At 44.8% G+C, this 25,757-nt stretch overlaps 1 protein-coding gene across 1 annotated transcript in view; it reads left to right on the top strand.

Annotated features, from left to right (window-relative positions):
• Nucleotides 1-25,757, top strand: part of LOC141476887 (netrin receptor DCC) — a 579,965-nt gene that overhangs the window by 499,288 nt on the left and 54,920 nt on the right. Inside the window, exons 16-19 of the mRNA XM_074165768.1 lie at nt 10,464-10,559; nt 14,600-14,838; nt 19,780-19,918; nt 23,796-23,903. Of these exons, the coding sequence (XP_074021869.1) occupies nt 10,464-10,559; nt 14,600-14,838; nt 19,780-19,918; nt 23,796-23,903 (582 nt within the window). The remainder of the gene's footprint in view (nt 1-10,463; nt 10,560-14,599; nt 14,839-19,779; nt 19,919-23,795; nt 23,904-25,757) is intronic.

Here is a 25,757-nt window from a genome sequence, read left to right as displayed (position 1 = left end):
GGGAAAGCTGCGCCAAATTCCAGAGTCATAGAGAAACGCGGACTTTCTTCTTCAGAGCACATCCCTTCCTCCCCCTTTACATGTGTGAGAACAGAAGAACAAGGCATCATTTTAGAAAGAGTTTTTAAGTCCCGTTGCCTTTACATGACCTAAGAAAAAAAGCTACGTTCAGCTCCAGGAGCGTGCAGGAATTCGTATGCGCCTTCTTGAAAGCGTTTGATTGGGAAGCTGGGAGTGCACGTCTTGAAATCTTATTTTCATGTCTCTTTTTAACGTGCACCTTTGATCCTCTTGGCCCAGCAACGCAAGCCAAGCGCGTAACACGCCGCAAAATCTAGCAAAGACTTCTTCAAAGTTGCTCCCTCTCCTCCCGTGGAGCCTAAGGCTCTGCACAGCTGAAAATTCTAAGCTCCGAAGAGGAAAACCCTAATGGACACGAACAATTACTGCTTAATTAGTAGTTTGGAGAATTAGAACTGTCGTATAAATTCTAAGAAGGTAAAAAAAACTTGCAGCCGTTAAGTTGTTTTATAATGCTGGAGGGGGCTGCATTATATATCGTATCTATGATATCGTATCTATCATAGAATCATTGAATCGTTCAGGTTGGAAAAGACCCTTGGGATCATCGAGTCCAACCATCAACCCCACTCTACGAAGTTCTCCCCTACACCGTATCCCCCAACACCACATCTTCATAGATTCATAGATTGGTCCAGGCCGGAAGGGACCTCCAAAGGTCATCTAGTCCGACCTCCCCGCAGTCAGCAGGGACACCCCCAACTAGACCAGGTTGCCCAGGGCCTCGTCGAGCTTCACCTTGAATATCTCAAGGGAAGGGGCCTCAACCACCTCCCTGGGCAACCTGTTCCAGTGTTCCACCACCCTCACGGTAAAGAACTTTTTCCTAATATCCAATCTAAATCTCCCCTTCTCCAACTTCAAACCATTGCCCCTCGTCCTGTCGCTGCAGGCCTTTGTAAACAGACCCTCCCCAGCCTTCCTGTAGGCCCCCCTCAGGTACTGGAAGGCCGCTATGAGGTCTCCCCGGAGCCTCCTTTTCTCCAAGCTGAACAACCCCAGCTCCCTCAGTCTGTCCTCATAGGAGAGGTGCTCCAGCTCCCTGATTATTTTAGTGGCCCTCCTCTGGACCCGCTCCATCAGGTCCATGTCCTTTCTATATTGAGGGCTCCAGACCTGCACACAGTGCTCCAGGTGAGGTCTCACCGGAGCAGAGTAAAGTGGCAGAATCACCTCTCTGGATCTGCTGGCAACACTTCTTTTGATGCAGCCCAGGATGGGATTGGCCTTCTGGGCTGCGAGAGCCCATTGCCTGCTCATGTCCAGCTTCTCGTCCATCAGCACCCCCAAGTCCCTTTCCTCAGGGCTGCTTTCTGATACCTCATACCCCAGTCTGTATTTATACTGAGGATTGTTTCTTCCCAGGTGCAGAATCCTGCACTTGCTTTTGTTGAACCTCATGAGGTTCAACTGGGCCCACCTCTCCAGCCTGTCCAGGTCCCTCTGAATGACATCCCGTCCCTCTGGTGTATCGACAACACCACACAGCTTGGTGTCATCTGCAAACTTGCTGATGGTGCTCTCAATCCCTCTGTCTATGTCTTTGATAAAAATGTTAAACAGTACTGGTCCCAGGACGGACCCTTGAGGGACACCACTTGTCACTGCTCTCAATCTGGACTTAAAGCCATTGAGTACCACCCTCTCATCTGGAAGATCCGGAAGAGTAATGTAGATTGCTGATGGAGGCATCAAGATCTGAAAGTTTTGGCCTGGGAAAATTCCCTGCGGAGTGTCAAAGCCCTCTTTAGACAAAAAAAAACATTCATTTTGAGAGTGAATATACAGACAACAGCGGAAACTTGGCTTCACATCTACAGTATGGCACAAACTTCTCAAGAAACGATGGACAAGTCACTGTTTTTTGTGTGTCTTAAGTCCCTACTTCTTTTTTTTAATCTATTTTTTTCCTGCCATCTCTTTGAAGTAGAGTCTCACCGTATGTTTCTATGTTAACGAGACAATCAAACCCCGATCTCATCTCGAACCTCTGGGCACAACTGCAGCACAAATAATAAAGATATGTTAATACGTAGACATGCTTAAATTATTTCCTGTATTTAATTGAAAATTGTCCCTGAGGAGCGCAGCTCTGCCCATCTGCTTCACAGAGATGTGAGGGATGAGGGACAGAGGGGGGTCCTACACATCTCCATTTCAAACGAATACAACCTGACCTGTAATTTTTAATCCAATCTCACCGTTGAATCTCTTACAACTGTTGAGGGCATGTTCTAGCTCTTTGGATGATAACCCAGGGCTCCGGTCATCTTCCAAACATTTGGTGAGGTGGCAATACCTGGGGCTTTGTCTTTGCTGTGGTGTGAGCTCCAGCAGTGTCCTTCACCAACTGGACCTCTTCATCTTAGAACAAATCATAGAATTGCCTGGATTGGAAGGGACCCTTCAGATCACCGAGTTCAACCATCAACCCAACAATGACAAAAATCATCACTAAACTGTATCTCTAAGCTCTACATCTGCCCGTCTTAGAATCATAGAATAGAATCATAGAATGGTTAGAGTTGGAAGGGACCTTAAAGACCACCTCGTTCCAAACCCCCTGCCGTGGGCAGGGACACCTCCCACTAGAGCAAGTTGCTCAAAGTCCCTCCCCATCTCTCCTGTAGCCCCCTTCAGGTACTGGAAGGCCGTTATAAGGTCTCCCCGGAGCCGTCTCTTCTCCAGGCTGAACAATCCCAACTCCCTCAGCCTGTCTTCATAGCAGAGGTGCTCCAGCCCTCAGATCATTTTCGTGGCCCTCTGCTGGACCCACTCCAACAGGTCCACGTCTTCTCACAGGCTGTGTCCTTGGCAAGATCTGCGAACCATCCCGAGAAGTCAACACAGACCTACCCTGGAGCCACAGGGCTTTTGGGTGGGCTCACCACGGAGAACGTGACCCTGCAGTGAACCAGCGAAGATCATGGCATCAACACAGGTTGCTGCAATTGGATGACGATGATGTCTCCCACTATTCTGGGGGTGCCTATATATTTATAGGTACTCAGGCTGATTCTGGGCACATTTAACTTGTAAAACACTAGGGAAAGTGTTTAATGGAGCAAAGAGAATTTATAATGAGAACCTCTTAAGTGCTTTTATTTTAATGTAGTTCAGGAGCCGAACAGCAAAGCCATATTTACAGTTGTTTTTAAGACATCATCTCATCATATATTATGCCCGCTGGCTGATTTGTCTCGCGAGCGATGTCCTGTGTGTATTTTTTTTAAGCAAGGACTGTCATTTGAGCATGCTTGGAAATAGGTCTTGCCTCCTGCGGAGATGTGAACCTTTACAAGTCCCGTGGTGCATTGCAAGCTCAGTGCACGCCGTGGCGGTAGGGGTGGGAAACAACCCCCCAAAAATCCCTACACGTATCGCAGACGTTTGTTACTGATGCTACAAATGCAGCCAAACTCAGAAAAAACAAAGTAGCGTAGCAGAAAATTAAGTGTAAGACATATGGACAAATGAATAAAAAATGAAGAGCCGTGACTGGAGATGCTTTCCGACATCCGAGGAAAGGCCATTAATGTAGGAGGAGGGTTAACCTGTGCGGGGGCGAGGTTTCTTCAGGCTCTCATACATGAAAAATAGCAGTGAAAGTTGCACCATGAGGAGAGGTTGGTGTTTTCCTTCGTAACAAATAAGCCTTTCATCCAATAAAACGTGCATCTATAAGCCTGGGTCACTCAGCTGGTCCTTGGCACCCACGATGGAGATAACCAAAAGGTTGTTTTTTAATGTTTTTCAATGGTTTTAAATTGGAAGAGGGGAGATTTAGATTAGATATTAGGAAGAAATTCTTTACTGTGAGGGTGGTGAGACCCTGGCCCAGGTTGCCCAAAGAAGCTGTGGCTGCCCCATCCCTGGAAGTGTTTAAGGCCAGGTTGGAGGGGGCTTGGAGCAACCTGGTCTGGTGGGAGGTGTCCCTGCCCAGGGCAGTGGGTGGCACTGGATGACCCTTAAGGTCCCTTCCAACCCAAACCATTCTATGATTCTATGATTCAAGAAGGCAAAGCACAGTGTCGTATCCATCCTTTTCCCTGAAAACTAAGCCTTGCAACAACACTCCCTTTTTGGGTGTTGATGAATGAATAAAAAGAAAAAAAAAACACATTCTTGGCTATGAGTATGATTTCTATTATAATTTGGGATTAAGAGCTATTCTTAGGCGTTCCGTTCTCTACCACCGAAGAAGAGGAACTCTCAGCTCTTCTCTTCCATCTGTTGACAGTAGATCCTAAACATTTTGTCAGGGAAGCCTTTTTAGCTATTTTTTACGACGAGAACTGAGGCGTCAACAAACTCAAATGCCTTACAGGGAGTCAGCCAGAGCGAAGCGTACGGGCGGATTGCCACACGCAGGAATACACCAGGCTAAAATTCACTGTAACACGATGCCACTCTTAAATTCCACGCCATGTCTGGTTTGGGGGAAGTCACCCAAGATCCGTTCCCGACGTAAAGAGCGCGTGGATCTCAAACTGACCCTTCGCTCGGGAACAATTCCTCCATATTCTGTAAACAGAGCAAAGTCAGGGCGAAACGAAAGGCGATTGTTGCATGAGGCATTTGCGGAAATGGCAGCGATGTTCTTTAAATGACAGTCGGTTTTCAAAGGCAAGAAAGAAAATGAACAGTCCCCGGAGTCTGGAAGTGCCTTTACTTGTTAGTGTTGTGCTTTCATGTGATCTAGGAGGGAACCGGTGAGACGCATAAAATTTAACATATTTTGGTTTGATTTTTCACTGCTCCATTTCGTATTAAAACGGCAAAGGGAAGAAAACAACCCAAAAGTACATTAAAAACCTTTTTTGTTCCCTTTCATGTCTTTCTTATAAACCACAACCGTCATCTGCAAAGATTAAAGAAAACGAGGAACCTTCTTTCTCTCCCTTCACAATAAAACAAAATGCCTTTTTTTTCTATTCTAGTGGGATATTTATAGTTAAGTTTGCTAATATGATTAAAAGATAGTTTAGTTTTTTAAAAGGTGGGTATCATTTCCCTTGATTGTGCTAAAATCAGCATCTAAGCTTTGCTCTCCAGGGCAAGTGTATGTTGTCCAAGAGGTGGAATACATCAATTATTTTTATTTTAATGGAGTTCAAGCCACTGGCCATCTGGTGTCCAGTGGATATTTGTAAAATCATCGGATTCCCTCGGAGCTGTCTCACACCGTGGGATCTCCAGCAGGAACTCCACCTGCGTTGGGCTTGTTCGTCGTGGCCCTGTGGGCTACAGCTGAGGGTGATGTTGGAAGCGCTTTCCTCTCCTGATTTCTCAGAATTCAGTAACCCTTGTCTGCAGAGTTTCTGCTTCAATTTGACATTTGTCTTATTGATAGATTACCTTTTCCTGGCAATAAACTAATGTTAGGAGGTCTAAGAACTGATACTGGTACTATTGATTACTGGCTGTGATGTCTTTACAGACCCAGACAGCAGTAAACAAGGCTTTTCTCTAGTTGTTTTTTGAGCTAATTGTGAATAACGGCTTTTCTGCCCTTTTGAGGGTCATTCGGCATCAGTGGCGTTGACAGGACACCCAGGGCATAGACTTAATTCTCTTGAAGAACTTTTCTCTTTTAAAAGGGCTTTTCCTGCAGGAACTCTGTTTTTTGTTACTCTGCTTACATCAAAATCTTCCTGCAGTTTCCACCCTGTCCTTTTACTGCAGGATATTGTTGAACCTCATCTTGTGTGACGAGGTATCTTTGTTTCCACTTTGTCTACAGGGAGGCCGTAGCTCCATCCAAAGTGTCTATCCATGATGGGCACTTTACTGCTGTCTCTGCCATCCCAAGGGTAGACTCCTGTAGCCTACAGTTAAAAACAGCTTAGTTATTGGGGAAAAAGTGCAAAAGATGGGAGCTTTCCTCCTCAGGTGGCAGCTTGAGCACGTTATTATACTGTACTCATGGATAGATGCTGGTGCTCGAGTAAAAGGGATCAGATCTTCAACAAGTTGCTACTTCACGTTTGGTCAGGATGAGGAAAGGCATTGACAAAGGTGTTGGGAGAAGATTATTGAAGGTATAACCCATCTTGATTGCTATTTTATTGACTACATTGCATTAGGAGAAATTCAGATGTTTTTCAGTGGAAGACGGTAGCTCTGAGTGGTGTGATGGGATGAAAACGTTGTCGTGATGATCAGGGGGTTCCGTCCCATCTTGTCATGATGATCAGGGGGTCCCATCCCATCTTGTCATGATGATCAGGAGATCCCATCCCATCTTCAGATCTCCCAGGGTACCGATCTGTAGAGCACTCTGCCGGTCCCTCATGTCAGGTAGTTGCTAAAGTGGGAAATGAGAAGAGGACTTGAGAATGAGTCTTTATTTGAGAGAGAAAGGAGCTGATCTGGAAAATCAGCTGAGTGCACAACCCTCTTCCCAACGCTATAGTTTAAGGCGACGAGCTTTCCTTGGATTGTAGTTCACATTAGTCGTCAGGCGCTTATCTTATATTTATAGCTTAAAGATACAATTAAATTATACATGAAAACGCCACATTTGTCAAAAGACCCCCTGTAATGCCTGTAGAGTTGTCACAATTTTACCCTCTTAAAGAAGAAAATAACTGTAGTACCTGGAATAAGTTGCTATTTGTTGATTATTTTCTTTCCGGTAACAACATCTGTCAGTAGAAGAAATTGATTTTGTTCATACTTAGGTTGAACTTCTTGTACTTTCGCTTTTTTTTTTAAAGTTGAGCTGCAGAACACAACTTTATTTCCAGAGCATGTTCCACATCAGCATTGACATGGGGATTCTTGGCTGATGCTCTAATTAGGGCTGAATTCTTTGCTCGGCTTCTTCAAAGGCAAGAAGAGATGTCTTCTGCCAGAAAAAAAAAAAAAAAAGAAAAGAAAAAAAGCGTGTAATTCTCTTCTGCCGCTCCAGAATAGCAAATACAAGTGGTAACATCATTGTTACAGAGCTGTGTTCCCCACTGCGATGAATAGGAGTCAATGGAGAAGAAAAATCAGAATTTACCTCTGAATTCACAGAATCACAGAATGATATGGGGTGGGAAGGGACCTCTGGAGATCATCTAGTCCAACCCCCTGCCAAAGCAGGGCCACCCAGAGCAGGTTGCACAGGAACGTGTCCAGGTGGGGTTGGAATGTCTCCAGAGAAGGAGACTCCACCACCTCTCTGGGCAGCCTCTTCCAGGGCTCTGCCACCCTCACAGGAAAGAAGGTCCTCCTCATGTTTAGGTGGAACTTCTTATATTCAAGTTTGCGCCCTTTTGCTCTTGTCCTGTCCCTGGGCACCACTGAAAAAAGACTGGCCCCATCCTCCTGACACCCACCCTTGAAGTATTTATAGGCATTGATGAGATCCCCCCTCAGGCTTCCCTTCTCCAGAATAAGAAGACCCAAGTCCCTCAGCCTTTCCTCATCAGAGAGATGCTCCAGGCCCCTCAGCATCTTTGTAGCCCTCTGCTGTCCCCTCTCCAGCAGTTCCCTGTCCTTCTTGAAGTGGGGAGCGCAGAACTGGTCCCAGTGCTCCAGCTGTGGCCTCCCCAGGGCAGAGCAGAGGGGGAGGATGACCTCCCTCCACCTGCTGGCCACACTCTTCCTGATGCCCCCCAGGTTGGATTCTTGCGACTGTGCTCTTGGTGGTCACCCCTAAAGCCCCATTTCTATGTTTCTTTGCCTCGTGTCTGTCAGGCACGCTAACGACCCTTCTGTTCATTACCTCCTGCATTTATTAATAGGTTTACAGTAAAAAAACTTCCCTCATTTGAACTCCCATTCCAGACAGTGGCATTTTACCAACAAAGAAGAGCACCAGAAATGACCCCGTAAGTATTATTAATACACAGCGCAGTTCAAAACGCCGCTCTCTCCCGCGCCATAATATTAATGCTTGTTCACTTTTTCCATTGTATTGGACTAAACCGAACTCCGCTGCCGTGCTCAAACCCTCTACCGTGGCAAATTGCCTTTTTTCCCCCCTCTTACCTAAGAGGGAGACTCCAGCAATTATTTATTGCTCCAGTTAGCAGCAGCTCCAATTAACCACCTGAATTTTTCAGGGTTTTAACGGAAAGCTGCAGATCCCGCAGCCTCAGCCCGAGCTTAGTTCAGTTTTTGCAAAAGTAGCCTAGTTATAAACGTAAATCATCCGTCAGCCCGCTCAATCTATAACATTTGAGGGACTATATGTTGTGCTGTACGGGCAGTTGGAATGAAGTATGTGCTTTACGATCTCCGTTTTGTAATTTTCCCTGAACTTCCCGCTTTGGTTTTTGTTTTTTGTTTTTTTTTCCCCACTTAATTTATCCATTTCTGTGAGTGTATTTTTCACCATCAAATTAATAGTAAATCATTGACGTTGCTTATTCATTATTGGGAATTCGCAACGTATTTTGAGTTGACCTGACGGTTCTATGGGGTTTGGGGGGGGGGTTGGCAGTAATTTCTAGAAAATTGTTCACATTTCAAAAAAACAGCGTTCAGCGGAACTTTTTTGGACTAATTTAGAGAAAGCTGGAAAGGAATAGGCTGAATGTGTTCTCCGTCTCTGGATGTCCTCTTCAGTGCGGTCACCAAGTTCACTACTGGTGACAGCAAGTACCTGGTACATCTCAAAGTCCTAAAATTTCATCTTTTGGTAGTCTTTTCCGTGTTAACCAAAGTCTACCCAGAATGGTCTGTATTAACCCTTTGCCGGGCATCTTTCAAAACTCCTAAATAGGCACAAGAGCTGGGAAACGGGTAGAAGGAGGCGATGGACTCGGTCTAGACTCTGCGTAGGAATTTCTGTTCTCTTCACCAAAAACTACTGAATGTGACGTTATTAAACTCTCAGCCAAATAATGAACTTTGTGTCTCGATAAATAAATCTTCGGGTGGAATCTGGAGAGTTCCGACGCTTAGTTAAATTAGAAATTAAAAGTGGTATGCTAATAATACAGTGGAAATCGTATGAAAATATATACTGCATCTCCGTGAATACGAAATCATTTCCTTGTGACTAATGATATTACAGTGGGCACCAAGTGAATTAATGACCGTAGGATACTTAGCGCGGGGAGTTATTAATGCACCCGTCATTCATTTGGCAGCTTTCAAAGTTTGGCTCTTTTTGCAACAGAAGCACCGAAGTCACCTGAATATTAAACAAATATGTCACTGTTTTCTTCTGGACGTGAAATTAAGTATCAAATATGTGGGTGGAAGGGATATTAGGAACAATATGCGATAAGCACTTAAAGATTATTTACTCATTTCAGATTCCCTGTAATAGCATTAATCACGCCGAGCTGATTTGGTGGTAATGTAGATGAAATATGTAATTCTGCAGCAGGTCTTTTGCAATGTCACGTTAATAAATGCCTCTTCGCAGGCAAACATTAGTTATTTTTCAGTAATGAACTTTGAGGAGGCAGTTCCCATCTTTGGCAGGTGTTTGAGCGCCCAGTGTTTTCAGCTGCAATTTTCCTCCCTGCAAATAGAATTAAGGGCTAAAAAAAAAACCCCAACAACTGACCGGGGGTGAAGCGATTCACGTGGAAAAAAGAAAAAAAAAAAAAAAAAATCAGGAAAATGGATTGCCTTGTTTTTTCTCGGGAAACAGTAGCAGAAAGCAGTGTGGAGCTGACCTGCTCGCTTTGCTTTGTTTAAATTTAGGGATATATTTAGAGGAATGTATTTAGAGCCCCGTGGGAAACCAGGACGCGCAGCCAGAAGTTAATTCCCGTGTGTTACTTCTTGTCTGCCGCATACTTCATATTTAAACAGAGCGTGAGGAGTGCTCTAGTGAGCTAAAAGGTGGTGAAATGAAATGGCTATTATCGGTGCAATTTGGCCATCAAGAAATCAGAGAGGGAGGCTTTTTGTTCAGCATCCAGAAAGCAATTTATGGGGATGCATGAGCTGCCCTGGGCTGGGCTCGGGAGCAGGAAAGCTGGGCGCCTGTAGCTCACTGCTATGGGTTTCGTGGATGGTGACCCTCAAGCATCTCTTCCCCCATCATTCCCGGGATGGCAGCATGTCCTCGGGAGAAGCTCTGTGGGGCTGGATGTCCCCCTTCCCAACGGAGCTCAGCGTCACGGCCCCGGCTCCATCCATCAGGGAGGCAGTGGTACCCCGCAGCATCCCTCGCTGCCCTGCAGATGGTTTAAAGACCTTCAGCTCGCTGTTGATGGAGGTAGCACCAAGAGACCGGGATAAATAAAGCCTTTGGAAAGGAAAAAACTCTGATGGGCAGCAGTCGTGCTCATCGCTTCCGTTGCACGGGCGTTTGCTTAACTTTATTTTATTTTTTCCTGTTTTTCAGGGAAGCGCTCATCCATTCCGCACCCCGGATCCGCCTTTTAACAGTGTGTGCTTTGTTTTGCCTTATTTTTTCCCTCCTGCAGAGCCAAGTTCCCATTACGTGATTTCCTTAAAGGCCTTTAACAACGCCGGGGAAGGGGTGCCGCTGTACGAAAGCGCGACCACCAGGTCGATGACAGGTGAGTTGCTGGTTCATGATCCGCTGCCCATCAGTCGCCCTTGGCCCTACAAAGGCGCGCCTCAGGCAAAGCATTTTGGTCAAGGCAACGGAAGAAAAGAGCTCAACAACTTCCAGGTCCCTGCTAGAATATAAATCCGCTTCATTTTCCACTTTATCGCCACTACACAGATAGAGTGAATTATTTACCCTTTCCAGAAATTGGCTGTATAAATTTAAAGGGATGCTCACAACTGCTTGCTCTTTGGGGCGGGTTGGCTTGGGAGAAGCATGACTCCCAAATAATTTAAATATTTAAAGCAGGATAGTGGGGAATAATTTCGCTGAATTAAGCCCAGATGAATTTTTTTTTTTTTTTTCTCGTCATTTTTAAAGCAGTTTAAATTAAAACGAATTAGTTAAAACCACACCATCATCATGCACATTTACAGAAGCACATATAAAGGTTGCAAAAGGTCAAAGGAATATACTGGTAAGATTTTCCTGGCAGGATAAGGCTGGCAGAAGGGATTACCCAGCGGTAACTGAGAAGGATGCCTTTAGACAGCTGTTTTTTCACAGATTCATTGCTGGGACACTGGCGAAGTTATAAAAATAAGAATTATTCTTATGTATTAGTCTTCCGGACTGCCTCGTGGTTTTCCTGCGACCACCGGTGCGTGGTTGGGACCGACGAGGGGTTAAAAGAACAGAACTGAGAAAAAAAAAAAAAAAAAATCCATGTTTTTCCTCTGGAGTGACACCATCCTTTGGTGAAGGTTTTTTCCCTCGCGTTTCACCCATGGTGTTCAGAGCTGCCTGGAAAAGGGGAGCTGTGTCACTGAGAGCAAACCCCATCACTGACGCTGGCTTGGGTGGATCACGAGGATTAAACCAACCCAATGGCACTTTGGTGGCTCTACGAGGAAAAACCAGCTTTTATCCGTGTGGTTTTGTGAAGTATTCCCATAAGAAATCTTGGAAAGTCAGAAGGAGAAAGGAAAAAAAAAAAAAAAGAGATTAATTACACAAACAAGGGCAACCGTAACAAGCTGCATTAGATATAATAAGTGTCAGGGAACTTCTGGCTCAAAATTGTTAATCTTTCTTCTTGTCTGGAGTCTGTAGAGGTCATTTGGGCTGAGTGTGTCTTGTAAAATCTTCTTCCAGTGAGTTTGCTTCAAAATATAAAATACGCTTTTATTTTTAAGGGGTTTTTTGTTCCCTGTCGATTCTATTTAAAAATGACCCGGTTGACCTGTGGGGTTTGATTTTTATGTCTGCATATAACCTCTCATAAACGAAACGATGTCTGGGTGTGAAAAAGGTAATTCAGGCTTGGGCTCTGTTTTGGGGAACTGATGATCGTCTGCGAGAAGTCCACCTCGGTACTCCTCTCTAATTCCTGTGGGACGTCCGCGCCCGGAGCTTCCCACCACCCACGGGATGCAGCCTCTGAAAGGAGCCGGTGGCTTGGGCCGTTCCTGGAGGAACATCTCAAAGAAGGCTTTTAGCAAAGCACGGGAACTGTGTTTTCCAGTCAGCGACAGAGCTGATGCACCCTGGGCACCAAAAAAACCCCAAGAAATCTAGGGGTTTGTGTCAGTTTGGCCTATAAATAGACGTACTTTGGCATCTGCTGGTGTGGGTACGGTGTGCAAACTGGAGTTATGCAACGTGCAATATTCACAAACCAATTCCAAAGAGACCGAGAAAATATTTTCCGTCCAAAAATTGCAATTTCCAAGGGACAGATGTCCGCACATAAATCACGGCAAATGAAACTGCGGTGGGAAATGGAGGCGGTATTTAGGGCCCTATTTTCAGCCCCTGCTGGATTATAGACGTTTCCCTCTTCCTCAGGTCAGTGGTAACGTGGTTGAGAAACTAAATTATCTTGATTGATCGCGTCTGACCATTTGTTTTGCTAAACCCAGCCCTTTTCCATAATCTCCTTTCCAGCAGGACTTGGGTTTTCGGTGTGGGAAAGAAAGGAGAAAAGAAGTGCAGTATTTGTTAAAATACCAGCTCAGCTCCAGGCTGAGCCATCATCACTTTGTAAAATAAATAAAAATCAACAGAAACGGGCTCACGTTCCAAAGTTCACAGCCAATTCTTTTGGAAGACTTCAATTCGGGAAAAGAAACCATTAACTTTCCACTCGCAGAAGTTGGATTCACCAGGATGGGGCAAAAAAAAAGAGATTTAATTGCCAGTCCCTCCCCGTGTGGATGGTGCGTTGGGGTTTTGGATCCCTACAGAATCACATGGGGTTGGAAGGGACCTCTGGAGATCATCTAGTCCAACCGCCCTGCCAAAGCAGGTCCACCCAGAGCAGGTTGCACAGGAACGTGTCCAGGAGGGGTTTGAATGTCTCCAGAGAAGGAGACTCCTACGAGTTGCTTCATTTCCTTCAACGCTCATATTAAACTTCTTATAAAGCAGATTTTGCTGGAAGGAGAGAACAGAAGCAGCAGGTGGAAGCTAACGCCTTATCAAACATTTCAAACAGCCTCGTCTCCTCTGGTTTTCTCCTTCTCGATGCTGTGACCTCCCGAAGTTCTGAATAATGAATTACAAAACCGTAAACCAGGGAGTGATCAAAGAGTATCAGGAGCGGGAACTGGACGTGGAGCAGACAAACTGTGGCAGCTGTCAGTGAGGAAGCATTAGAGTCATTTCTGCTTTGATTAATTAATTAGCGCAGTATTTTAGGGGGAAAAGAGCCCCAAGCAACCTTTGGGCGTGCTTCACCCACAGCATTTTGAAATTGGGATTTAGAAAAATCCCAGCTGGTGAATAACGAGTCGGTAAGTATAGTTTTGTAAGATAGACTAGAAGTTGACCTTGTGCTTCAACAAGGACAGGGGGATTTAAACCGACTGGTGACGGGATTCCCGCATGAATCCCGTCACCGTGCAGCCCCAAAGGGAAGAGACAGCAGCTCTTAATTAAGCTTGATAATTAAGCCAGACGGAATTCACCCCTGCCATTGCACAGCACACCACCTTGGCACGCCCGTGGTGCTCAGCATCTTCTACCCGAAGACCCCCTGGTCACAGACGTGTGGGACAAGAGGGAACAGCCTCAAGTTGCGCCAGGGGAGGTTTAGGATGGATATTAGGAAAAAATTCTTCACCAGAAGAGCTATCAAGCCTTGGAAGAGGCCGCCCAGGGCAGTGGTGGAGTCACCATCCCTGGAGGTATTTAAAAGCCAGGCAGACGTGGCGCTGAGGGACATGGGCTAGTGGTAGACTTGGCAGTGTTGGGTTGATGGTTGGACTCGATGATCTGAAAGGTCCCTTCCAACCTGGACAACTCTGTGATTCTGTGGGAGAGGAACTGTGCTTGTTCCTCGAGGAGGAAGCCCACTTGAAGATAATCCACGTCTCCACGCCTGGATGTGCCCATTTACTGCGCTGATGATATTAAACCAGCAATTGCAAGATCTTCATTTCAGCAGGGAAATTGTTGTCTTCTGTTTTCCCTGACAAATATTTCAGCCGATGCAGAATATGTTCCCTTCAAGAGCCTAAAACAACAAAAGAGCCCGAAAGAGGCTGGTGAGAGAGAAAAGCAGAGGTTGGAAAATGGCATTTTCTAGACATCAGGTTGGAAAATTACACTTTCTCCACTTTGTGGGTGTTTTCCAATAATGTCTCATTTAAGTGGTTAATTTTTTTTAAAGAAAATGTAAATCTTTTTAAGGAGAGACCGTGCATTGACCACATCTCATGTGAAGGAAACGCAGCGTACCTGGAAGTATTTGAAAAAGTGGTGAAAAATAGCACTTAGGGCTGGTTAGTTTTGCTTGTAGTGATGTAACTGAACTGTTGCTGATGCGTTCTCATTTTGCATTAATGCCTTTCTTTCTGTTCTCCTCATGTTCCTCCTCCTCATTAATGCCATGCATTTAACCCATCGTGATGTGTGCCCCTTGGTGGCTGTTTGGTTGGTTTGGTTTTTTTTGGTTTGGTTTGTGTTGGTTTGGTTTTTTTTTTTCTGTTTAACTTACCTTATTCATTTATTTTGGAATGCTCATTTGGTGATGTATGGACCCAGACCCCATTGATCCATTAGAAGTTGATTTTTATCCTTTGCTTGATGATTTCCCTACCTCAGTCCCAGATATCTCCACCCCCATGCTCCCACCAGTAGGTGTCCAGGCTGTTACACTTACGCATGATGCAGTGAGGGTCATCTGGGCAGACAACTCTGTCCCAAAGAACCAAAAGACAACGGAGGTTCGCTTCTACACGGTCCGATGGAGAACGAGCTATTCGACAAGTGCTAAGTACAAGGTGACATTTTAACACGTTACGGATTTCTGACCTATTTCATCTGTTTCTATTTTATTCACAAAGACTCTGAATTGTCTTTTATGAACTTCCCTCCACAAAAAGTCTCATTTCCATCAGAAGGAGACTTGCCTGAGTAACTATTGCTTCCTAGAGACCCATGCGTTCGGCTGTATTTTAATTCCACGTGATCTTTAATCTTTACCAATGAGATAGAAATCAGTCACAAATTTGGTAGCACAATAGTGTAGCATGAACGGGAAGAAATGGACCCATTGAAGGAAGGACATGGACCTGTTGGAACAGGTCCAGTAGAAAGCCACAAAAATGGTCAGAGGGCTGGAGCATCTCTCCTATGAAGACAGGCTGAGAGAGTTGGGGTCGTTCCACCTGGAGAAGAGAAGGCTCCGGGGAGACCTTAGAGCCCCTTCCAGCCCCTAAAGGGGGCTCCAGGAGACATGGGGAGGGACTCTTGATCAGGGAGTGTAGTGATGGGATGAGGGGTAATGGTTTTAAACTGAAAGAGGGGAGATTGAGATGAGATCTGGGGAAGAACTTCTTTGCTGTGAGGGTGGTGAGACCTTGGCCCAGGTTGCCCAGAGAAGCTGTGGCTGTCCCATCCCTGGAGGGGTTCAAGGCCAGGTTGGATGGGCCTTTGAGCAACGTGGTCTGGTGGGAGGTGTCCCTGCCCAGGGTGTGGGGTTGGAACTGGATGACCCTTAAGGTTCCTTCCAACCCAAACCATTCTGTGATTCTATGATAAATACCAGTTGCAAACCCACCTACAAAGTATGGCAATCCACCCACCCATATTACATATTCCCAAACAGGAAAAATTAAAGCTTGGTTAATGAGAAAACTCTAATTTCAATGGATATGACAGCACCGTGCTATTTTTTGTATGAGAATTTCTTTTCAAGTCCTAATGAGAGTGGCACCAAAACCCGTGCAGTGCCACAGAGATACGGTGGGACAGGGAATGGGAAGGAACAAGCACAGCCTTTAGGCTTTTTTTTTTTTTATTATTATTTGCTTGTTTTTAAACAATAAGCTACCTTCCCCCCACGATCGTCAGCTTATATATTGCATCTCGTGTCACATCCGCCTTCCCCGTGATGAGCATGTCCTTCCTCCCGTGCCCTGCCATAATAGTTGTTATCGCCTGCCTCAAGGATGGTATCGATCCACAGTGAGTTCTTTGCTATGGATGGATTTTTATACTGCAAGTGGGTGCTTCATCTTTTACTGGGTTTTGTCCTAACAAAGTCATTTTTGCAAGGATGATGGAACAGGCCGTGCTTTATCCCACTGAGGGTCCCCCGATTAGAGCCTGAGTGATGTGTCAGAACATAGGTTGGCCTTTCTAAGCCCCAGAGGCTGGTTCTCCACCTCTCCCAGGTTTGAGCTACGCTTGTCCTACAGACTCTAATCTCAAGATCTTTCCCAGGTAGTTTTTAGAAGACGTGGAAATGGCGGTGGAGAAGCTCTTGCCTTCAATCCCTTTTCTGAGTGTGTTTTTTCTGCTTTTCCCCTCCGTCAGAAATTGGCTCGGTGGCACTCGGCTGAGTCTTTGTGCTGCTGTGGACATGATTTCCATTGCGTTATTCCTGATTTATGTTCACGACGTAATATTTTGAATGCCCTACCTCGATCCGACTCCCTGTTTCCAGATGGATTTCCATGCCCAACAAAATGAGGGAAGCACAGCGAGTACCGGTTTGTGGCTCTAGTGAGGAAATCCAAGCTCCAGAAAAAAAGACAGCGTTATGTTTTCCCACTGGAGGAGCAGGAGACTGAGGAGGAGAGGAGCAACAGCGAAATTACGGGGGTTTTTTGGCCACCGTCTCTAGTTTCACCAGAGACGTGCTTTACGTAGCACGTAAAGAGCCGGTCCAGGTTGTTTATTCCAGTTCAATCACCCAGAAGCAGAAGCAATAAAAAAGCTTTCAAGAGGGTCTGCTTTCTTGAAGTAACCACATTTTTCAAGGAAACAAGATAAAACCCATTATGTTACTCTTTGAAAACAGTGGGGGAAGACTTCCATTTTCTTCAGAGGGGTTTGGATTGGGCTCCCAAAGCACCTGGCTCTGCATTGGCATTGAATTTCTTAAGCCTTTTGAGATTTTTCCCATTAAAGTCTCCCGTTGCTTAAAAAATCTGTATCAAATCTAATATAATGAAGGGTTTAGCCTTTCCCATTGAAGCTGGAAGTTTGTAAATTTAATTTTGCCCCTTCCGGCTTTGTACAGACCGTCCCAGACAGGCATGGTGTGGCATCGCTAAAGGTACTTGCGACAGTTACACCCCCTTCATCTCAATGTGGTATTAACTTCAAGGATGTTTGCGACTATTGAAATGCTAATATTCAGTATTGAGCGAAACAGTCAAACACTCGGCTGGAAACAAATAACTTTCTTTTAACAAAAAAGAACCCAATGCCTTTATGTTCCACTAAAGAGTATTTTGTCCAGGAATAGGTTCAAGCCCTATTGTTTTTGCCATGTGTATTATTCTTGATCATGTGTAATATTTGAGGTCTTCCATAATAATATTTACCAGATTTAGTTACCCTCAGTCATGCTGAGGGGTATTTTGTGCCATAAATCATTTCGTTTCTTCCAAAAGCTTTTCTGGGGGAGAAAATTATTGTTCCTTATATTGAAATCCAGCCTTTAGTCAAAGAATAATTTGTATGAACTCAAGGAGGTAGATTTTGGCAAGCGGGTGAGTCGTTTGGGCGAGTAGTTTATGAACACATCGGTTATAAGGGCTGTCTTTCCTTCGGTGAGACTTTTTTATAGAGGGAGATTCTCTGCTGGAGTAAACCTCTAGTACAGAGAAGTTGCAAAACTGCTAATTTCCAAGAAGGATGAGTTTTAATTAAGTATGAAGATGATAAAATCTGGTATTGCATTAAGTCTTCCTGTTAAGTAGCGTGCAATACATCTGTCCGAGCACTCCTGATAAAACAGTTTACCGCGTAGACATATAGAGCCCATTCATTAATGTCTCTGCAAACTAGATTTCTCCCACTCCCCTTTGAATATTACTGCTTTATTCCATGGTGTGCTGGAAACTTGACGTCCCATTTTTAGTAAAAGTAGATTTATTTTTGAATCGCCTGATGATTAGCATCAGAATGGCATTACCGATGGATGCCTCCTTGTGAACTGCTTCCCAAATCACAGAATCCCAGAATGATATGGGGTTGGAAGGGACCTCTGGAGATCATCTAGTCCAAACCCCTGCCAAAGCAGGTCCACCCACAGCAGGTCCCACAGGAACGTGTCCAGGTGGGGTTGGAATGTTTCCAGAGAAGGAGACTCCACCACCTCTCTGGGCAGCCTCTGCCAGGGCTCTGCCACCCTCACAGGAAAGAAGTTCCTCCTCATGTTGAGATGGAACTTCTTACCGTCAAGTTTGTGCCCGTTTCCTCTTGTCCTGTCCCTGGGCACCACTGAAAAAAGACTGGCCCCATCCTCCTGACACCCACCCTTGAAGTATTTATAGGCCTTGATCAGATCCCCCCTCAGGCTTCTCTTCTCCAGACTCAAGAGACCCAAGTCCCTCAGTCTTTCCTCATCAGAGAGATGCTCCAGGCCCCTCATCATCTTTGTAGCCCTCTGCTGTCCCCTCTCCAGCAGTTGCCTGTCCTTCTTGAACTGGGGAGCCCAGAACTGGTCCCAGTGTTCCAGCTGGGGCCTCCCCAGGGCAGAGCAGAGGGGGAGGATGACCTCCCTCCACCTGCTGGTCACCTTCTTCCTGATGCCCCCCAGGATGCCCTTGGCCTTCTTGGCCACAAGGGCCCATTGCTGGCTCATTGTCATCCTGTTGTCCACCAGGACTCCCAGGTGTTTTTCCTCAGAGCTGCTCTCCAGCAGGTCACCCCCAGCCTGTCCTGGTGCAGGGGGTTATTCCTCCCCAGGTGCAGCACCCTACACTTGCCCTTGTTGAAGTTTGTCAGGCAAATGTGAATATCAAGGTAGAAAGTCGTATTATGTTGTCCTGACTCAGTAAACTTTAGATCTATAGATATATTAACATGCAAAAGCCCCTTTAACTAACTTTAAATCGTTGGCGCTGGGTGATTGCACACCAGGTTCTGTGGCTTGAAAAGCGTGGGAATTGATTTTATTCAGTTGTCACCAATTTGTCCCATCATTTTCTTCTCACTCGTCTCTTTTGATACCAGCGCCGTTCGGCTCAAATCGGTCCTTACTGCAGGCGGAGGCTAAATCAGCCCAAAATAAATGAACAATTTAATATTCACATCAACATCAGTATGTTTAGTTGTTCATAACGGATCGCGGGGAGGCAAATCAATAGTATGTTTCAAATATAATCTAATATACAACCATTTTATATTTAACCAAGCAGAGGTGTGTTTTATGCATACAAAAACGCGTCTTTGTGCCGGGGTCCTGGGTCACGTTTCGATCTCGTATCATAAATTACATGTTGACCCCAGGAACTGGGAAGCCTTAGTCAGAACCGTTCCAGAGCTAAAAACGCTTTCTGAGCCTCCGCTAAAAAATCAGTAGATGTTAAAACCGTTCTTTTTTTAGAAGGAACACATCAAAGATGCTGGAAATGAGGTTTTAAGTTATGGAAATGTTCCTGGTTTTTTTTTTTGTCCTCGTACGGACATAGATGAAGGCCGTGGAGTTGGCTTCCAATTTACATCTGAAAAAAAAAAAAACCGCGTGGCAAATTGCTTTGTCTGGGAAAAGAGAAAGAGAAAGCATCACAATAATTGATTTAACTGCCTAAATTACAGGCAGCAAGTTTAGTGTCATATCTAGGCTACTAAAAATACTCCCGTTAAGGTGCGCGGTAGCAATAGAGCTGTTTTGCTTGAGAACGGAATCCATTGTAACTGCGTTTTGCTTGGCTGCCGGCAAAAAGAGCGGCTTTAAAGAGGTTCTTTGCTCCCTTTCTTTGCAGTCGGCAGATACCACCGCCCTGAGTCACACCGTGACGGGCCTGAAGCCCAACACCATGTACGAGTTCTCCGTCATGGTCACCAAAGGTCGGAGGTCCAGCACCTGGAGCATGACGGCCCACGCCACCACCTATGAAGCAGGTACGGCGAGAGCTGCTGGAAAGGCTTTTTTGGGGGTTTTATTTGTCATCAAAAGCCTTGATCAAGTTCATCCAACAGCGTACGTGTAAAATGATGTTATTTCTTCACTTTTTTTTCACGGGTAGCAAAGCAGAGCAGTCACTCTGCTGAGCTCTGGTGTGGTTATAAGACAGTAGGAGATGGTCGTGCCTGTGTGTAATACTTTGCCCCATAATATAATGAGTATTCGTGATTTTTAATGCTAATGATTTAAAATATTTTTCACTTCTCGAAAGAAACCCAAGATCAGGTGAGAACAATTATACTCTGCGCTCGTGACACCCCACCTGGAGCACTGTTTCCAGCTTTGGAGTCCTCAACACAAGAAGGACATGGGCCTTTTGGAAGGGGTCCAGCGGAGGGCCATGAAGATGATCAGAGGGATGGAGCCCCTCTCCTATGAAGACAGGCTGAGAGAGCTGGGGTTGTTCAGCCTGGAGAAGAGAAGGCTCCGGGGAGACCTCATAGCAGCCTTCCAATATCTGAAGGGAGCCAACAGGAGAGCTGGAGAGGGACTTTTTGTCAGGAGATGTAGTGACAGGATATGGTTTTAGTACATAGTACAGTTTGTAGTGACAGGTAATGGTTTTAAATTGGAAGAGGGGAGATTTAGATGAGATACTAGAAAGAAATTATTTTCTGTGAGGGTGGTGAGGCACTGGAACAGGTTGTTCAGGGAAGCTGTGGCTGCCCCATCCCTGGAAGTGTTCAAGGCCACGTTGGGGCTTTGAGCAACCTGCTCTAGCGGAAGGTGTCCCTGCCCATGGCAGGGGGTTGGAACTTGATGATCTTTATGGTCCCTTCCAACCCAAACCATTCTGTGATTCTGTGATAATAATTTTGGTACTTTATTATGGAGTTCTACCTGGTTTTGTCTCAAGTTCATGACTTCCCATCTTAGGATACTTACCTAATATAATAATGAAAGTCCCATACTTAGGACTTCCCATCTTTTCCGCTTAGTAAAAAGGAGTCAGTGACTGCTTGTCTAACACACGTCCTTCTTGAGTCAAGGTCTTGACTCACAGGTCTCCTCAAAATACTGCGTGGACACATTTTAGCTGTTCGCTGTGCCGGTGACCAACGCATGGGTCCAGCCAAGACCTACACTCGGGAGTTACAGCGACTGAAACCATGTGTGCAAAATTAGACACGGGGACAGAAAAAGGTGGGGAAAAAGAAAAAAAAAAGCCAAGTGAGCAGCCTTTTCAGCTTCCACCTTACTTATTGTGAAGACACGACTATCTACCCTGTGCAAAATGTTGGTTTTATACATCTGTATTTCATTTCCAGCAAGCAGCCATTGTGAAGATTAACAATATGCTTGTAATAAACAAATAACTCTTTGAAGGCTTAATTTAGCTGCTCTTCTCAAGCAGTCGAGTGGCATTTTCCAAACGGGATGCTGTGACCTGGAAGACACTTCAGCTTCTGAAGGGGGCTAAATGCGGTTTTGATCACAGGCACCAGCTACAGATTATATGGAACCTTCGTTCAGCGGGATAAAAGGGACGGGGACGTAGTGATCTCTGCAGAAAAGAACATCCTCTCCAAAACTTAATTGTTTCTTTCTCTTTTGTGTGCCTTCAATTAACCGCAGGAGGGAAATAGTAGGCCTGGCCTTTACTTCTAGTTATCACGTAGGCCTTAATGGAAGCACGTATCCTAATCCCTGGGTTGTCTCTAAACAAGGGTAGGGTCTTCCATTAAATTAGCATTTCTTTTAGAATTATAGCCCCCTCCCCCTTTTGAAAATATCAAGTAGATTTGCTTTGAAATAACTCCACCGAAGTCATGAGGCTGTGTACCGCAGAACTGCTGGCTTTTCCACAGCCTTTATCATCGCCTAGCTGTCTTGCTACTGTCCTCAGTTCGTAGATCAGAAATGTCTATGGTTTGGCTTAAAATATTTATCTTCTTCATCTCTTGTAGGCAGCAAGGTACATTTGGCCACCGGGCTAGTACAGTACATCCTATATTTTCCTGAGGGTGACTCCTGGCTTTGAGAACATTCCAGGTGCCATTACAAATTAGTTTCTACCAGCAGATACCCAATGAAGTCTGCTGGTAAATATTGATTTGTTGGGGTTTGTTTTTTTTTTTTAAATGAAACCCACAGTACACGCCAGTTAATTAACAAAGGGAAAATAAGAGGGAATATATGTGTCCTTAGATTTTCCCATGTGATTGCAATGCAATTATCTGAGCTTGATGGAGCAGCTCTGTTAATTAAGGGCATCCTGCACTGCTGATCTTTATTGCCTGTTTTGTACCCATTCCGCGTGTTGAATTTCCCGTAATGATATCAAAGAACATACATATCAGCATCGATACAGAATTCACGGGAGATTACTGCCGTGGCTGGGGAGAGCTGTTATGCCCATAATTCAAAAGCGACTCTCGGAGCCAAGTTCTGTCCCCAGATCTGCCTACACAAGTCCTGCCGATACGAGGGGTGTTAATGAGTGCTGAAGGAAACATCTAAAGCTTTGGTTTTTCTCCGGATATCTCATGTTCACAATCTGCTAAAAGCAGAGCTCAACTTCAGCCGCTGGGTGGGACTCACGTGGGATCACCAGCATGGAAAGCCCGTGGTACAGGAGCGGGCTTACATGCTCTACTGGTTTAACCTCACAGAATCACAGAGTGATGTGGGGTTGGAAGGGACCTCTGGAGATCATCTCCTCCAACCCCTGCCAAAGCAGGGCCACCCTGAGCGGGTCCCACAGGAACATTTCCAGGTGGGGTTTGAATGTCTCCAGAGAAGGAGATTCCACCACCTCTCTGGGTAGCCTCTTCCAGGGCTCTGCCACCCTCACAGGAAAGAAGTTCCTCCTCATGTTCAGGTGGAACTTCTTATGTTCCAGTTTGTGCCCGTTCCCTCTTGTCCTGTCCCTGGGCACCACTGAAAAAAGACTGTTTTTCTTCTTGTTTGAGATCATTGAATGTTTATCACCCTGAAGATTAGTGTCCTTGTTTTAGATGGGGCTCATTTAGCTCAGTACGATCCAACAGATTTTCAAAGCTTTACCTCCTAAAGTGACTTTGAAGCAGTTCTTCAAACATTCAAGAAAGTTGTTTGGTGGCCATATGGGTAGGACACAGATGATGGGATGCTCGTGCCCTGTGTTCTCCATGCTGTGGTGGGTTCTATACGCTCTAAATCATCGATAGCCTGTATCAAAACCAAGTAAATGATCAATGAGCTCAGCACCAATATATTTTTCCTTGCTCTTAACTGTTTTTTCATAGTTGCCTATTTTTCCTTTCTCCTCCACAGTCTTAGGATGTGATTTTAAAACACCTGAGATGTTGTGCAAGAGGTCCTGGCCAGCACTAGTAAAGCAGGTTGCAAAACAGGCTCAGAAATCCAACCTTCCCTCTTTAATGCGGTGGAAATAGAAAAGCTAAGAATTTTCTGAGCTTCTATTTAATAAATATACACAATTATATTTGTTTTATGCTGGTGCTTACCTACAGATGTTCCTAATAGAGAAGCCCCAATATTATTACTGTTATTAAATGTATAGGGCTCCCAGAGCTTATTAGATATTCTTGGTTTCCTTGGTGGTTTTTTAGCTGTAAGGATCAATATTAGCAGGAGGAGGATAAATCCCACCGTATCCGCACGTGGTGTTTTGTACAGTTGCCACTATTAAAATACCACTTCGAGACAAAACATACATTACGTGTTTGAAATGCGTCTGAGGACACTCATGTATGAAAGGATGTAAGGAAGCAGTAAATGCCTACTGAGAAGTTGGTGCCTACTATGGTGTGTTAGGAATGCAAAAGAAGGGGAATAACTTCTGTTTTCTATTATTCTCACTGTTTTCAGCTCCAACCTCTGCTCCCAAGGATTTGACAGTCATTACGCGGGAAGGGAAGCCCCGGGCCGTCATTGTCAGCTGGCAGCCGCCGTTGGAAGCCAATGGAAAAATTACTGGTAAACAATTACATTATCCTGTATTTTCCATTTATTTATCATTCTGATCATTTGCTGCTTCCGCTCCCTTTCTCTGTTTTGGTTTTTTCTCTTGGGTGCTATTTGGTCTGACGTTACTTTCTTTTCCTTTCATCAACCAACTTGGTCTAGGATTCAAGGCAATGGTGGAAATACAGCAAGATCTAGAACTCGGGAGATGTGAGATCTCTCACTTTTAAATGCTAAGAGCAGTAATATAAGTTGAAAAATGCAGCACTCTAAGCAAAGGTTTTGTGGTACGTGCTGCTCAGCGATAATTAGAAATGACTAATAATAAGTACTTTGTTTGGCAATAATGCAATCCATAATATACATAATGATAGGTTGCTCAGTGCAGAACATAATGGGAGAACTTATTGGTAGATATTTAACTTTACAATAACAATTTAAGGCAATGATGATCAGGGGGAAAAAAAAAAACCCACCCTAATACTGACTGACAAGAACTGAACTTAATGGATGCTTCACAATGACAGATTTTATTTTCCAAAATATTGCATAGAACCTTAGTGCCTAATTAAGAAATCCATTACAAACCTTTAATGTTAATTTACTTTGAAAAATACAGTAGAGCTCCATCTGAGATTTTGCATTTAAATGATGATTTTAGGCTGTTCATAGACATCTCAGAAGCATAAAATTATTAGGAGAAATATTGTTAGTCTTCAAAGACGTGCCCGTGACAGTCCCGTGGCTACCACCAGTCGGGTCAGACCAGTTCTACAACGTATTTTTGCGTGGCCGAAAGTGTGCGTGTGTCACCATTACCGCCAGTAATCCCAGCAGAACGCTGGGAAATACCAGTGGAAGAGGAGGAACGCTCCCGAGTGCCGTCCCGTGTGAGCCATTAGCGACCAAGAGCGCGGGGTCAGGTTTTAAGAGCTCCAACTCCACCGGCATCAGACGAGCCGTTGCGACTCACACCAGGAAAACATCCCACTTTATATTACCAGCAAAATAAGGATGTATTTCCACACGGACGTCGCCCGGCAATAACAATTCCTAGGTCAGACTTGCATAACGGTGTATAATTTCACTCTACATTATCATCAGGGCTTTACAATCCGTGACCGTGTCCGAAAGGAGGCTGTTTTGATGAAATAGCTCTGTTTACACGAACCCAATTTAGCCATTAGAGAGGAGAAACGAGCGTTCTGATGGACAAGGCACTGAAATAATGGTCCTGATTCCCCGGTGACTAAAAGACAAAATAAAATAAAAGCTTTCCTGGTTTCCAGGGTGTCAAATGAGTCCGTAGTAGCAACTTTTATGGAGTTTTTCCATCGACAGCCGCATTCAGACGGGGTCCCCTGACGTCCAAGCTTCGTTCTTGTAGCACTTGGTGGAAGAATGACTCTCGTAGGGATTATTTTTTTCACTGCATACGCGGTCAAATGTTTCTTAGAGGTATCAAGCAGAGGAAACAACTCCTTGGGGAGAGCAGGAATATCCCCAGCAACCAAATCTTCATCCCTACAAACGCTTGAGCATTGTCTTTGTGTTAGTTTGAGAAACATTTTCCTAACTTTGTATCTATTCGGACAAATGTCACGGTCAGAGAAATTGCTTTAGTAACTCCAAGCTCTAAGTAAAATCTTGTAATATAAAACAAGCAAAAAAAAAAAACCAGAAAAACGTATCACTTCCATCCAGGCACAAAGATGAAGTCCAGAAGACCCCCCTCGGGCTCGCTCCTTCGGCACGACACTTAAAACCAGACTTAGAGTGGGCTCTCTTTGTGTGACTAATTAGCCAGGGAGCCTTTCAGGAAAATAAAAAAAGAAGATATTTTCAAAATTAGGCAGAGACCGGTGT

The sequence above is a fragment of the Numenius arquata genome, chromosome Z (genome assembly GCF_964106895.1).
Source record: "Numenius arquata chromosome Z, bNumArq3.hap1.1, whole genome shotgun sequence".
In the NCBI taxonomy this organism is placed as follows: Eukaryota; Metazoa; Chordata; class Aves; order Charadriiformes; family Scolopacidae; genus Numenius; species Numenius arquata.
The sequence above is the reverse complement of the archived record's forward strand: the minus strand, read 5'-3'. Positions and strand labels throughout refer to the sequence as shown.